At 40.4% G+C, this 15,296-nt stretch overlaps 1 protein-coding gene across 1 annotated transcript in view; it reads left to right on the top strand.

The window, feature by feature from the left end:
* The window catches only part of TRAPPC12 (trafficking protein particle complex subunit 12), a 113,643-nt gene that overhangs the window by 47,834 nt on the left and 50,513 nt on the right, over positions 1–15,296 (top strand). The window contains exon 6 of the mRNA XM_075923543.2: positions 8,981–9,093. Coding sequence (XP_075779658.2) covers positions 8,981–9,093 — 113 coding nt within the window. The remainder of the gene's footprint in view (positions 1–8,980; positions 9,094–15,296) is intronic.

Genomic DNA, 15,296 nt, shown 5'->3' with positions numbered 1-15,296 from the left:
GTATAGCAGGTAGCCAAGTACAGGGACCATTTTCAAGCAAAGAATTGACAATTAAATACCACTGTACTCATCTAATCTGACCTTGTATTAACATATGCCAGAGAACTTCCCCAAAATAATTCCTACAATATATCCTTTTAGAAAAAAAATTCAAACTTGATTTTAAAATTCTCATCGATGGAGAGTTCATCATGGCCTTTGTGAAATTGTTCTTGTGATTGTTTAATTATGTAATATAACACTTTCATTTCTGTTGTATATTACTATTAATATACTCAGTCCTCCTTTCTTGTTTTCTGATTTCCTGTGTAATCTGTTGGGGTATGTCTACACTACCCTCCTAATTCGAAATAGGAGGGTAATGTAGTCATTCCGCAATTGCAAATGAAGCCCGGGATTTGAATTTCCCGGGCTTCATTTGCATAAAGCTGGCCGGCGCCATTTTTAAATGCCGGCAGTTCGAACCCCGTGCCGCGCGGCTAAACGCGGCATGGAGTAGCTAGTTCGGATTAGGAAGCCTAATCCGAACTAGCTACTCCGTGCCGCGTGTAGCCGCGCGGCACGGGGTTCGAACTGCCGGCATTTAAAAATGGCGCCGGCCAGCTTTTGCAAATGAAGCCCGGGAAATTCAAATCCCGGGCTTCATTTGCAATTGCGGTATGACTACATTACCCTCCTATTTCGAATTAGGAGGGTAGTGTAGACATAACCTTGGTTATTGAAGTAGATATATTCCCTTTTCCTATTTTTGATCCATAAAATTATGAGATTAAATTTCATGTGCTGAATTCTCTAATCCATTTATCAGACCTCTATAATACTATTGTTATTGAGAGGTTATAATAATCAGCATATATCATTGCTGCTTTCCATTTTTGTTCCAGATAATTGAAACAGTGGATAAAAACAAAAATAACAATCCTTTCTCCATTCTGATACACTTTCTGCCACTCACCTCTCCCATCTTAAAATATTTTTTATTCAGAAGCACTTAGTTTTTTGAAAATGCAAATGATTACTTCATCCATTCACATTGTTCACTTGCCCTAACTCTTATACCATGACTACTGCCCTATTGTAAACTCTTTGGGAAGGATTTGTCTTTTACTATATTTTTATTGTGGCTAGCACAATGTGGCCACTGTCTTGGTTGGCTTTTGTAACATTATATCTGTCGTATTTCAATACATCTCATATCTGGATGCACAATATTGCTTTTCTTTGGTCCTCAAATTAAATATATCAAGAAACAATATATTAAATTTGAAAAGTGGTTTCCATTCTAAGCCCATGTATTCAGTCATTTAGAATTTTCTGAAACTTTCAAATTGGGCTGAAATTTTTCATACTTGGTTTCTATCTGAAAGTTTTGGACTGTTTCAACTAAACTGTCTGTATTCTTTTAAGCAAAAGAAGAGTGGGGGAAATACTGTAACCATTAAAAGATAATAAATGTTGTACCTTTTGTTGCTTAGTAATCTTAATGTTGAAGGTTGTCAAACCAATCTGATAGCTTTCTTTGTGAGAAGAGGTTGGTGTGATATAACTAGGCTTTAGTAAAGCATTTGATACGGTCTCATATGACCTTCTTATAAACTAGGGAAATACATCCTACATGGGACTACTATAAGGTGGGTGCATGATTTGCTGGATAATCATACTCGGCGAGTAATTATTTATGGTTCACAGTCATGCTGGAAAGGCATAACAAGTGGAGTTTCACAGGGGTCTATCTAACAATTTAGATATTGGCATAGAAAGTATGCCAATAAAACCCTTTTTCAAAAGATCCTGTACTCCTTCGAAAAAGGGTTTTATTTTTGATCGATCCCCGTCTAAACAGACGGTTTTCTTTTGAAAAGCCCCATTTCAGAAAAAAATGTGGCTGCCATTATGCAAATGAAGCACAGGAAATTTAAATCCCGGCTTCATTTGCAATTTCGAAGTGTCTAATTTACATCCCTTTTTCGAGAAAAGGGATGTAGTTTAGACACAGCCTGAGAGAAGAATCTCTCCCATCAGCAGAGAGCACCTCTTTTAACTAACTTTTTTCCCTTTTTCATTTATTTGGAAAGCCATATTCCATCTAACTTTTTTTTCTTCAACTTTATTCTCTATCATCATCCATGATTTCACTTTATTCTGAATCTTACATATTATTTGGCTTGCTTCCATTAGACTTTTATCTAATCAAATCTGGAATTTGACCTTCTTGGTATAATATACAGTATTGTATCACCTGTTGTTAGTTCCAAATTTTCAAACATGATAAACATTTCCCAAAAATCATGAGATTGACTTTAAGGTCATGAGACTTAAGAAAATAATAATTTGGGGTTCTTGTGATTTGCTCTCTGGTTTCTGAGCCTTTAATGTGCACTTGGGTCATTTTCCAACCTTTTCATCTAGCCATGCAGGCTGGAAAGTTACTTCTCCTTTTAGTGAAAGGCAGGACTCTCACAATATCTCATCTTCAGGAGCTGGATCTTTAACTAAACCATAAAATATCCCAAGGCTCATGATAAAGTTGCAAGAGTTAGCAACTCTGTCTTTTTAACATATCAGTCATAATTTAGTGGTTTTAAAATAAAGAAAAATCTTTTTCCTATTTTACATCGAGATTTTGCATCCTTTTTATTCTTTGTATAATGTATATTCAAATTTTGCTCTGGCTTTTTATATTTTCAAATAAATACAGAAACTTGGTCTTTTAAAAGCTTCACATGGTAAGGAGAATGAATTTTTATTGCCTGAATGTTCACTTCCCCTTTCCGTGTGTGTGTTTTGTTTTGCTTACCTTAATATTTTTTGCTCTAGGTCTCAATCTTGCTCCCTTTAATGTCAGTGACAAAATTCCCTTTGACTTTAGCAGGGTCAAAATTAGACTTGCAGTTCTGAATAACACTAAAGCTGTTTAAACAACTAGTGCAAATATTTGTTTTGAACTGTAAGCGCATGCTTACAAGAGAACTGCAGCAGGCATTCTTCCACTGCAATTTACTGGGGAGCTGTTGCAGAGTGAATTGGGTGTAGCTTAACAAGCTGCCAAGTTTTGATGAATTGGGACTGAGAGTTTTGTTTACTTTGTAGAGACAATGAGGAGGGAAAAGAGACAAGGCTTGTGGGAATATTGCAATAATAATGAGAGAACAACGTTTCCTGATTTTTGCTTTTATTTCCACAAAGCTTCATTGGATCCTTTCCTTTTAATATCAGAAATATTAATCACTAGTGGCTGTCACACAGTACAGTTAAAGCTCCAGAATACTAATTGTTGCAATTTGCCCTTAAACAACTGTTCTGAAATACCTATGGTCTTAAATAATTATGTTTATATTCCATAGATAATGTTCTAATATTCTTTATGGTTTCCTGGATACATCTGATTACATGATCCTGCTCAACTTGAATGTGTTTTTGTTTTTTATTGTATAAGGGTAGTGATGCCCTCAAAACTCATAACTTAGGTATCGTGAAGGTAATCAGACATAGAATTTCTTTATAACACAATATGTTTAAATTTAACCGCTCTTGTTCAGTTACAATATTAGCTTTATTGTTTTCTTTCTCACCACCATAATAGATTCACATTGTAAATATACCTAGGTTCTCCTAGTTATAGAGTCAACCGTCTTATTTTTTTTAATTACTAACCTACTATTCATTTTTCATGTTGCAAAATCTTGTCTATCCGCTTAACACTGCCACCTATCACCATGTATGGGAGCATATTCCACATCAAATCAGTAGCAATAGTGATGAACTCCCTAATGAACTGCTTCGAGTCTCTGGCTGTCATCCCTTTTTAAGGAAAATACTCTGGTTGTGAGAGTTGTTTTTTCTAGTGTTAGAGGTTCTTTTGATATGTGTGTTTAGTGTTACATATTTTTGTTTTTTGTGGAAGGTGCTTGAATAGTCGGGGAGGCAGAGTGTGAGTTTTGTGAGTCATTCAGTGTTTATGAATTGGACTGTATATTCAAATTTATTTCTTTCCAAACTCTAACAGTAGATTTATGTCCTATGTTTTGCTCATAGTAGCTATTTTTTCCGCTATCTCAATAGGGAGATAAAAAACTCCTCAATTTGTCACATATTCAACAAAAATACCTTTGGGTGACAAATTACACCACAATTTAAGCAAACCTTTCTAATTACATATTCAACTATGACACTATTAAACTAATATAGAATTGTTTTGTTTCACATTCTCCTAATAATTATTTAAAACTATATGTATTCATTTGAGAGAACTACATTTTAAGTGTATTAATATTTTTACTATAGATATGTTTCTTTAAGTGTTTTAATAAGCTCATCTTTCTATTAAGTAATTATTATTAGTGATCCTTTTTAGTGTCTCGCTGTTTCTGTGCTAACTGCTTAAAATTTATTTAGAGTATTTTCTTCGGTTCTGTGTTTAGTATCTTTTTTTTATCTTTAGGATATTTTCATTGTATTTTTTAGGCAAGTTTTGTTAAATTTGCATAACTAATATTTTCAGTATATTTTTCCTTTGTTAATCTTATATTAAGACTGTCAAAAATATTTTTTTAATCAGAAGGCTTAACATCTCTGCTTCATAGGATCGGGAAAACTATGGTTTTTGTGGTGGTTTTTGTAGATTCACTCTTTTCTACTAGAATGGGCTCTTCCATGTCAGCTCCTTTGGCACTGGCTTTTTTTACTCTCAGCAGGAGGAAACTAAAAGACATGCTTCTGGTGCAACAATATGATGCATTGGTGTTGCAGAGCAGCAAATCAGAGTCCTATTGTCTAGACCAAAATTCTTATTAAGCTCTGTTGAGTTGGTAAAGTCTTCGAAGTCAGCACTTTCTGTGATTCCCTCATTTGATTGCTTTATACTTTTTATTAGTAGAACTGATGAGACTTCATTGAAAATTCATAAGCGTCATACTGCAGTTTGGTCTTTGCCTTTTTCATCCTCTGTTCTCCCCATGAAATTCTACTGAGCTGCTTTTAGAGCCCATTATGCTCATAACCTTCACTTCCACCTTGATACACACATAGGTCACCTTGTAGAGTCTTTTGATAGCAAAGATTCACAATCATCCACCTTCTCAAAAGATTTTTAGTAACTTACTATTGCCTCTCTCATGTTTTCAAAGTCTTTCTCAACATTTTTCTGTAACAGCAGTTCAAAGATTCCTCTTCCTCAATCAAAAAAAAAGCCACAGATTCAATTTTTGGATATTAATGATTGTACAATAGGGAGAAGAGTATTTTGAGGGTTGTAACACAAAAACATCAAAGACTTACAAAGTATAAAATAAATTAATGATAATTATATTCCCAAGAAAAATAAGCCCCCAGTTGTTTGTTAAATTGACAATGTAATGTTTTCATCAGGCTACTATTGGCATACACTAGTTTTACTCAAGAATAATCACATCAAAATTATTTAACAAAAATGAAGATAGATGTTCCTAGATCTAAGGTATGCTGGGCACAATTTGGATCTCAAATTTGATTGTCTAACAAGGAAAACATTTCAGAATTTTTCTATGAATAAAGTTAATTCTTGAAATTAAGATGTGTATGCATACATGCACATTTCTTCTGATCTGATTTGACTGCTGTTACAAAATATTGGGTAAATTTTACTGATTGGCATGCCCTCCCAGAGGTTCAAGTTAAAAGTTGGTTTTCTTCCTCATTGGATGACAGCAGTTCCTTTTACCACATTTTCATGAGAGAATAGGCACAGCTATGTGTATTCCTCTCAAAGTGCAACTTGCCAAGCCAAATAAGTTAGCAAATTAACAAACCAGGCAACCAGATCATCCATTTTTTCCCTACTATTCAATGGAATATGCAAGTTAACGGAGGTGGGATGGCAGTGCCAGTCAGTGCCTTCAAGTTCAGATTGACAGCCTGTTCAGTGAACAATAAGTGAGTTTCAGTTGTCTGAACCTCTTGTATTGCCCTGGGTGCTGGCCAATAAAATTTTTCTAGACATGCTTGGATCATATTACTACAATAAAATACTTTACTTAAACTATATTATCCAGATTTATTCCAAGAGAGACAACAGAGGGTGAAGAAACACCACCCTCCAGTGTTTTGGAGCTTTCTGGGAATTTAGCATGAGTCACAAAGAGTATAAAATTATAAAAATCTAGGGACTGCAAGTACTGTATTGATTTCTTCCTTCCTGTGGCCTGGCACCATTCTATAGTAGTCTTTCATGGAAGCTGTGACTTCACAGCCAGATTCATACTAATGGATCACATTTGAGTGGTTTTTGGCCAGCTTCCCTCAGTGAAGTAACATATCATTTGTGCTTAACAAATAATGAATTAATAACACAAATACAGTACGTTTTCAGATAATACTGTACTGGAAACCGATCTTAACTGAGCTTTAGGAGACTTTCAGCATGTTCCAAAATTGGTATGTGACTTTTTGCAGGACATTAGGAGTTCCCATAGCTCACTTCATCAGAAAATAATTGAATGAGTTTCTCTATTCGCACATAGGAAGTGTGATTTATAAGCCACATACAGTTGGCGTCCAGCCCTATTCATTTCTCTAACTTAAGGTGACACCAACTTTGGTAATAAAGCTGAGTAGCATGGTTATGAGTTGCTCCTTCTCTTTCTGCCTCTGATAGCATACCCACAAACACACACACTAGTAGCCTCATGTGCATCAATTAGAGGATCAATAACTCTCCAAAACAGACACTCTCAGACAAGATTTGGATAGTCTATTATTTGTTGGACAGAGACATGTGTCCTCTGTGGAATTACCTATCGACAGGCCTATGCTACTGCCCTACACCAGTGCCTCCTCTGGTAATCCTCGAGACCATGTCCCTCAGGGGACAAGGTTCAATGGGCGGGAGAGAAGACTCCTGGACTGGATTGCACAATTCCTCCATCTATGGATGGCCTGCAGGCTAGGCATTTGAGATCCCTGTGTAATGAGTCCCTCAATAGGAACGTCTTCACAGGAGACGATATTTAATACTATAAAAACTGAACTAAAGGAGAGGAGGGGCTGGAGAGGGAACTGTTTGGTTTTTCAGGGCCAAGATGATCTTAACACAATGGATCTTAGATCATTATTGGGCATTTTTAGCGTGAGTCTATCTGTCTGACTATTCAAAAACTCCTCCTCAATGCTAAGAGCTAGGACCACCAAATTTGGCATAAATCTTCCTTTTATCATAATGTAAAGCAAGGTAAGAGTTTGGTTGTGCTGGGAAAATTTGATGTGCCCAAAATAGGACTGCTTCTTATAAAACCATACAGAAAAGAGATTAAATCACCAGGCAGGTGAAAGGTGATGGCTAGGGGCGTGCTCTGCTCCCGCTTCCGCTTTCCTCCCTCCCCCCGATACTGCCCATCCTTTAAGGAGAAGAGGGTCTAATGCTTCCCTACCTCCCCCCTAATTCATATAGAAACCATACAGAAAAGAGACAGAATTACAAGGCAGGTGAAAGAAGCCGTCTGGCCACCCACCCCCAGGAGCCCTTTAGGGAGGGCTGGCAGGGGCTGAAGCTTCCAACCCTCCTCTCTCATGTCAGGGAGTGAGGGGAAAGTGCACGGTTTGCTGCATTCCTCGCTCTAGCTAGGAGATACAAGGGGCAGAAAACCTGGACCTCCCCAGCTGGAGGACATGCTCTTTTCCCCCTCCTGTGCCTGCTGGAGTTGCTGCAGCCATGGAGAGGCATTTCTCCCCTGGCCCCAAACTGCTATTCTCTCTCCCTGGGTCAATCTGCATACCAACCCCTGATCTCCAGGCCAGAGCAATGATTTAAATGAAGAAAAACAAAAAATGAGTTAAAGACCAGAGCAACACTAGGTGAATCTTCTAGTAAATAATAATAGAAACTCAAATAACATTTTTACTTCCTTGTTTTTCTTTAATTGCACATCAGATTTCATTGTACCTATATCACATTATTGCTCTTGTTAACTTTGTCCTTTAACTTTCTATTTTCATTTCTCTTATCCATTTTCTTTCAATGTATGTTCATTTTCTATTTTTATTTTACCTTTTCATCTCTTTTCTTATGGACCCTTCAAAACTTCTGTTTTTTTTAATTTATTTGGAGGAAACGTTTAATTTGTGTTGCTTTTTGGGGGGGGGGTTATCTACCTTTCCTCTGTGTATGTGTGTCTTCTTTGCTTATGAGCTACCATTAGAAAAGCCATCTTAAATTCTTCAGGACCATTTATAAATTAGGCATAATTATATTTTTGTAGCAACTCTCTAGTTCCATTGTAGGTGAACTTCAATTCTGAAGCCTTATTTTCAGTTGCTACTACATTCCTGAAATTTCTTTTGGACTTCTGTATACACCGTATGTTATTATTTTAACAATGAATTAGTTGCACATTTTCACTATTATGATTATGCTTGTTTGTATATATTTATATTGCTCTGTCCTACATGATTCTGTAAAGTAGCAATGTTAAACAAATAAAATGTTTTAGTTATTTAATCAAAGAAGAGAATTTAGAGATTTAAATTCCTAATCACTTTCTCTAGTGAATTCACCTAGAAAATGTTTTAAGAAACACCATATAGATCATAATGGGTAGCAGGTTTAAAACTAATAAAAGAAAGTTCTTCTTCACACAGCACGTAGTCAACCTGTGGAACTCCTTGCCAGAGGAGGCTGTGAAGGCTAGGAATGTAACAGAGTTTAAAGAGAAGCTAGATAATTTCATGGAGGTTAGGTCCATAAAAGGCTATTAGCCAGGGGATAGAAATGGTGTCCCTCGCCTCTGTTTGTCAGAGGCTGGAGATCGATGGCATGAGACAAATCGCTTGATCATTGTCTTCAGTCCACCCCATCTGGGGCACCTGGTGCTGGCCATTGTCGGCAGACAGGCTACTGGGCTAGATGGAACTTTAGTCTGACCCAGTACGGCCCTTCTTATGTTCTTATATGTAATAATATGTGTTAACTGTAGCAATCAAATTAATTAACAATTCATTATGATTCTAGGTTCCATGGTGCCCTTTTCTATGCGGATTTTACATGCTGAACTTGAACAGTACTTAGGAAATCCCCAGGAGTCACTTGATAGACTACACAACATGAAAACAATCTGCACAAAGGTAAAATCTTCTCTAGACCAAAGAGAGAATCCTTCTCATATAGCCTGCCCCTCTCCTTTCCAGCTCCTGATTCTCTAAGGCAGAAAGTGACTCATGGGGGTGGGGGAGGCAACACACATTTAGAGCCTGGGCAGGATCACTGGTTCCATGCTTGAAGAACCACCATGTTAGTGTTGAGTCAAGCAGACTGGTGCTCTTCTCCTTCTTCCCATGCCAAGAACTTCTTGTTTCTGGAGGCTACGGAGGGTTTAAAATACATGTGGGTGCAGGGAGTGCAGCCAACTGGGTGTCTGGGCTGCAGCAGAGTATTACATGGAAGAAGCCATAGGGAACCCCACGCAGTTAGGGAGATGAAGAAGAGAAGGAGAATAGTCAGCTGCTGCTGGAACAGGACTGAACAGTGCTATGTCCTCTGATAACCTCACCCAAGGTACCCCTCACTCCCAGGGCCCCACAGTATGAAAAACAGTGCTTTATACAATAGAACATCTTAATATTTATGCAGGTGATTTTACTGCCTTTACCCAGAGCATCTGGGTGTAGGAGTAGATTTTAAACTTTAGACTAACAATGAGGTGATATTTAGGTGCAATGCTCAGGAAAAGCACAAGTAAGGGGTTAGGCCAGTGGTCCCCAACCATTTGAAGTTTCTGGGCTCCAGGGGGCGTGGCCGTTTGCCCGCTGGGCGCCAGAGGGCAGGAACACTTGCGCGCCCGGGGGCAGGGCCCCCCCATAGCCGCATGCCCGCAGGCAGGGCCCCCTCCAAGGGCCGCACGCCCGGGGCGCGGATGGCCAATTTGCCGCACGCCCTCCCCTCCCCCAAGCGCTGCACCCCCGGGGCCGGCGCCCCCCCCCAAGCGCCGCATGCCCAGGGCCGGCACTCCCCCCCACACGCCCGGGGCCGGCGCTCCCCTCATGCGCCGCACGCCCAGAGCTCGGGCGGCCAATCCGCAGCGCTCCCGGGACCGGCGCTCACCGTGCGCCATGTGCCTGGGGCCGGCTCCGGCACCATGCATGCGCCACGTGCCCGGGGCCAGGCCAGCCCCAAGCACTTGGTGGGTGCACACAAATGCCCCGCACCAGCAGGCACCATGTTGGGGACCATTGGGTTAGGCCATTCCTGCCACAGCTTCTGGGAAGTAATTTACTTTCACTCCTTTTGGGGATGAAGAATTCTTCCCTTTCTCCTCATGCCTGCCAGTTCTGTTGACTGGTTTAAGGGGAGAATAGAAACATGGCTGTACTTCTCTGGCTTTCTCCCAGAAGCTTGACGGGGACTATGCATGGCTGAGTGGAAAAACTTAAGGACATAAGAATGGCTACACTGTGTCAGACCAAAGGTCTGTCTAGCCCAGTATCCTGTCTGCTGACAGGGGGCCAATACCAGATGCCCCAGAGAGAGTGCACAGAGCAGGTAATCATCAAGTGATCCCTCTCCTGTAATCCATTTCCAGCCCCTGACAAAAAGAGGGACATTGTTCCTACCCAACCTGGCCATTAGCCACTGACGGACCTAACCTTCCTGAATTTACTTAGTTCTTTTTCAACTCTTTTAAAGTCCTAGTCTTCACAACATCTTCTGGCAAGGAGCTACACAGGTTGACTCTGCACTGCATGAAGAAAAACTTCCTTTTGTTTGTTTTAAACCTGCTCCCTATTAATTTCATTTGGTGACCCCCTAGTTCTTATGTTATGGGAAAAAATAAATAACTTTTCCTTATTCACTTTTTCCTCACCAGTCATGATTTTATAGACCTTTATCATATCCTCACTTCGTCTGCTCTTTTCTAATCTGAAAAGTCCCAGTCTTTTTCATCTCTCTTCATATGGGACCCATTCCAGACCCCTATCATTTTTGTTACCCTCTCCTGAATCTTTTCCAGTGCCAATATATCTTTTTTTTACATGAGGCGACCACGTCTGTATGCAGTATTCAAAATGACTCTCTTCTTGTATAGCTGCATGAAACTAGAGCATAGTATTGCTTTTAGTGACCAGGAAGTCGTCTTCCCCTTTCAAAAGATATTAGCAATCAGGGTAATTAACAGTGGAAGTGATGAGGCAGCTGAGACAAGTATTTGAGTTTACACAGCACTCTTCTTATGTGTCAGCGCAAAAGCTTGACTTTCTCACCAACATCCACCTTGTCTCTCCAATATCCTGGAGCCAGCATGGCCACAACACTGCATGCAATGATGGAAGTGACAGTCATTTGGAAATCTAATCAATTATTTTTAGTGGATCAAGATTTAATGCAATTTTAGTTCCAGTTTTTAACAAGAGTTTTTTCAGTGCTGAAATTAGAGTAGTGGCTGTTCTGGATACTACCCACATCTTAGTCGGTTGGTCCAAACACCTTGTATGCAAATGTGACAAAACTTCCCTTTTATAAAGTTTACAAACAAGTATCTCTTCTAGTATTTCAGATGAAGAGTTACTGTTTTTATTTATTATAAACACTATTTTAAATTTCAGATTAGGTCTTTAAAGAAATGTAGCATTGCTTACAGTTGTGATACTCAAAAATGTTGCAACTTTAGCAAAGATAAATAGATATGTTTACCTCAGGATTTGTCGTATTAGCTTGTGTTTGCTGTACTTACACTAAGAAATACTTTGAATAATACAAATGCAGAAGTTAGATAATTTCCAATATTATTTCCTTTGGTAAAACTTGTAAACTGTTTTAAATATGTATTTATTAAAACAAAATATAATAGAATAACTAGGTTTGTAAACCAAAAATCAAGACTCCATTCTTTCTGTTGTGGACATGGTTTAGCAGATGAAGGATTCTGTGACTCTTGCCATAGTGTTAGAAGGAAGAATTGTGTGAAAACACTTTTGGGATGTACAGAATTTGGCAATTGAGAGAAGTTCTTTTGAAAAAGTTTTTCATCATTTTGCACAGTGTGTATATACTGTTACTGGGTTTAGTGTGTGGGTAGCATTGGTGGTCTCACTTCGGGGGTCTGTACAGGTCTTTAACTCTGAGCCTCTGTGACTCTGACTTTCTGATGCACCAGCCTTAAGGTACATCTAGACTCTTGGATTTTTCCGGAATACCTCCAGTATCCCAGAAAAACTCCGCTGCATCCAGAGAACGCGTTTTCTCTTCCACTTTTTTTTGCGGAAGAGCTAACATGCTCTTTCGGGGAGCCCTGTCTACCTTGTTCTATGAGGAATAAAGGCTCCTCTGAAAGAGGAGGCTTTTCTGCCATTTGGCCCTGTCTAGCCAAAAGGCAGAAAAGCCTCTTCCAGAAAAGCAATCGCAAAAAGCTACGGTAATTGGGGAGCGCAACTTGCGTAGATTTTTCTGAAAAAAGGCTAGAGTGTAGACCTAGCCCCACATTCTGCCTCTTCTCTGACTTTCCTTTACCTGTTCCTGGATAGGCACTCTTTAGTAACTTAAAGAAACTCCTCCTAACTGCCGCTAAAACCAGCATCAAAATGGTACTTCTATAATGAATGTTGCATACACAAGCATGCAGTATATCAATGTTTCATATCCTGGTCTCATGCTATCTGGTATTTGAAATGCCGCCTCTTTTGGTATTTGTCAGAGCTTGCACAATTTACTTGGGAGGCAGCAGTAGAGCCCAACCTATTAAATCCCTTTACCATGCGGGGAGGACAAGAACTGCAATAGAAAAGGGCTGTGGTTCAGAATGAATTAATGCCATAATGTGGCTGTTCATCAGCCAGCTGGCTGGCTACACTGAAACAGGCAAATGTTATAATTAACTACAAGTCCCTAGCAGAACAATGATGTGTGGTCAACCTTGGAATGAAAGATACACATCTCTTTTTATTTGCCTTTTTAATGTACATTTAGGGGTAAATTAGAGCTAAATAACAGCACAGAACACTGAGAGCCATGACTGTAAACAAACTTTATGGGATTTTTGGGAAACTTGGCCGCACCCATGATAAGTGGACATCCAGCTAACTAAAAACATGCTGGACCACAGATGTTGCTGGACTAGACAGTGCTGGACTAGAGAGGTTCAACTTATACTGTGTAATTCAGGGGTGGGCAATAATTTTTTTACAAAGGGACACTTCAGAAATTTTTGAACTGGCTCCGGGATGCCCTGGAAGGGGCAGGGCCAGGGCCAGGACTCTTTCCTGCTTCCCCACCCACAGACCATGATTAGCCTGGCAGTGGGGGAGTGAGTGAGTGAAGTCTTTGTCCCCTGCCTCCCCCAGAGGTTCCCCCTAGGACCCATGCCCCTGGGGGGTAGGAGGAGACTTTGTACATTCTCCCCTCTCCCCCCACTCCCAGGCCAGTCAGGGCTGGGGGGTGGGGAAAGGGAGTACATGATGGCACTTCTAAGCAGCATGCGCTCCTTGCAGGGTAGGGGCCAGAGTAGAGGAAATGTTGCATGCTTCCCCCCGCCCACCCCCAAACCAATCAGTGCTTGGGGGTAGGTGAGCATATGAAGTCTCCTCCCACCCTGCCAGGAGCATGTGGCACTTCTAAGCACCATGTGCTCTTTGAAGAGTGGAGGCAGAGCGAAGGAAACTTTGTGTGCTTCCCTCCCACCCCCAGGACCTGATTGGCGGGCCGGATCCGGCCCCCGGAGGCCCTTTTGCCCACCCTGGTCTAATTGTAAGAAAATTTCTTCTATTCTGTTTTTCTTTATTTAATTTTATCCTATTACCCTAAACTTAAACATTTCAGTCATCCTAAATGTTACCTCTCGCTCCTTAGTGTTTACATCATTCAGATATTTGTAGACCTCTCTTCAGCAAGTCCATGCACAGCACATTTAACTCTTTCAATCTGCTCTTCCATCTCTCCAGCCCTCTGAACGTTTTATTTTAATCTGAACTCCCTCACGTTGCACTCACTGCTCAAGGTGAGATCTGATGCAGCCAAAATTTCATCAGATATAAACATGGGGCATGAAGTCATCTCGAAGGTTATGCCAGCCAATCAGTTTTAGTTAATAAATACTTAGTTACCTTACAATACAAACTGTAGCCAAACAGGCACATTCCATTCAAGAACTCTCAAGGACTGGCATAACCAAAGCTTTTCAAGTCAATATCAAGGGAAATAATCAAAGTTTTTGTGGTCAGCTTTCCTGCGTAATCCTTATCAGAATTATAATATTAGTATTATAGGGTATTATAATTCTCCCATTGTGTCAGGGTTGTACATGCATAGGTAGAGTTTTGTTGTGCATACCTTATGCATATTGTTGAATAGAAACTTTTCCCAGCATCCAGTTTCATTTAAGCAAATGTATAGTTGTGGATATACGTCAAGGAGGAATTTTAGATCCTGTACATTTTTTCCACTGAATTCAAATACAGGAAATTCTCGCCATTCATGTTAGATGCATTCCTGGCACCACTGCTAATGATGAAATTCACACATACTGGGAGCTGCAGCTCCCAAATTCACCCTGGGGCCGAGAGTCATGGGAAACTCACCAAAGGGAACTCACTGCAGCTGCCAAGAAGCTGTGGGGAATTCACTGTGGCATTGGGCAGGCATGGGGAACTCACCATGGCTCCGAGCCGTGATGGGGAACTCACTGTGGCTCCCGGTCCCCATCTCCCAGGCCAGGCCAGGAGACTCCTGTGAATATGCGGAACCTCAAACAGCGATTGCGAGGGTCTCCTATATAGCGCTGAGTATCACCAATCGCAGGAGCTCCAGAATGGCATGTCCAACAGGTTGTGTCTTATTGCAATTTCTGCCTTTTTCTGCAGAACTTAAAGCGTCTTCTTTTAGGGTAGAGGAACAGGGTGTGGAAATTGCTAGGGCACTTTGCGGTACTACTAGCCTTCTCCGTGTAAATCAATATGCTGTTGCCCTGTTAAGCCAGCATTGCAGAAAACTGTCTGCAGACAAACAGTAGCATCAGCAACAAAGGTGCAAACTGTTTCTTCCATTCAGCTCAATGAGTTGTTCGCTTGAAAATCAATCTCTGATCATGAAATGGCAATACTACAGGTTGGACCTGACCAGTCCCTAATGAGGAAATTTGCTGGACCAGGAAGTAGGGATATTAGATAGCATGTAATTGAATAGTCAAGTAACTGCATCAAATTTCAGTGATTACACAACTTTTGATAGTAGGGGGAGGGCTGGCAGCACTCCCAGCCCCACTCCTCAAGAACCCTCTGCCAGCCTGTGCTGCTGCCTCTCTGTTAGAAGCAACAATGAGGGGTGACAGGTGGGAGCCGGT

Source organism: Pelodiscus sinensis, chromosome 3 (assembly GCF_052426305.1).
Source record: "Pelodiscus sinensis isolate ZL-2025 chromosome 3, ASM5242630v1, whole genome shotgun sequence".
NCBI classification, from domain to species: Eukaryota; Metazoa; Chordata; order Testudines; family Trionychidae; genus Pelodiscus; species Pelodiscus sinensis.
This window is presented reverse-complemented; position numbering and strand designations above follow the sequence as displayed.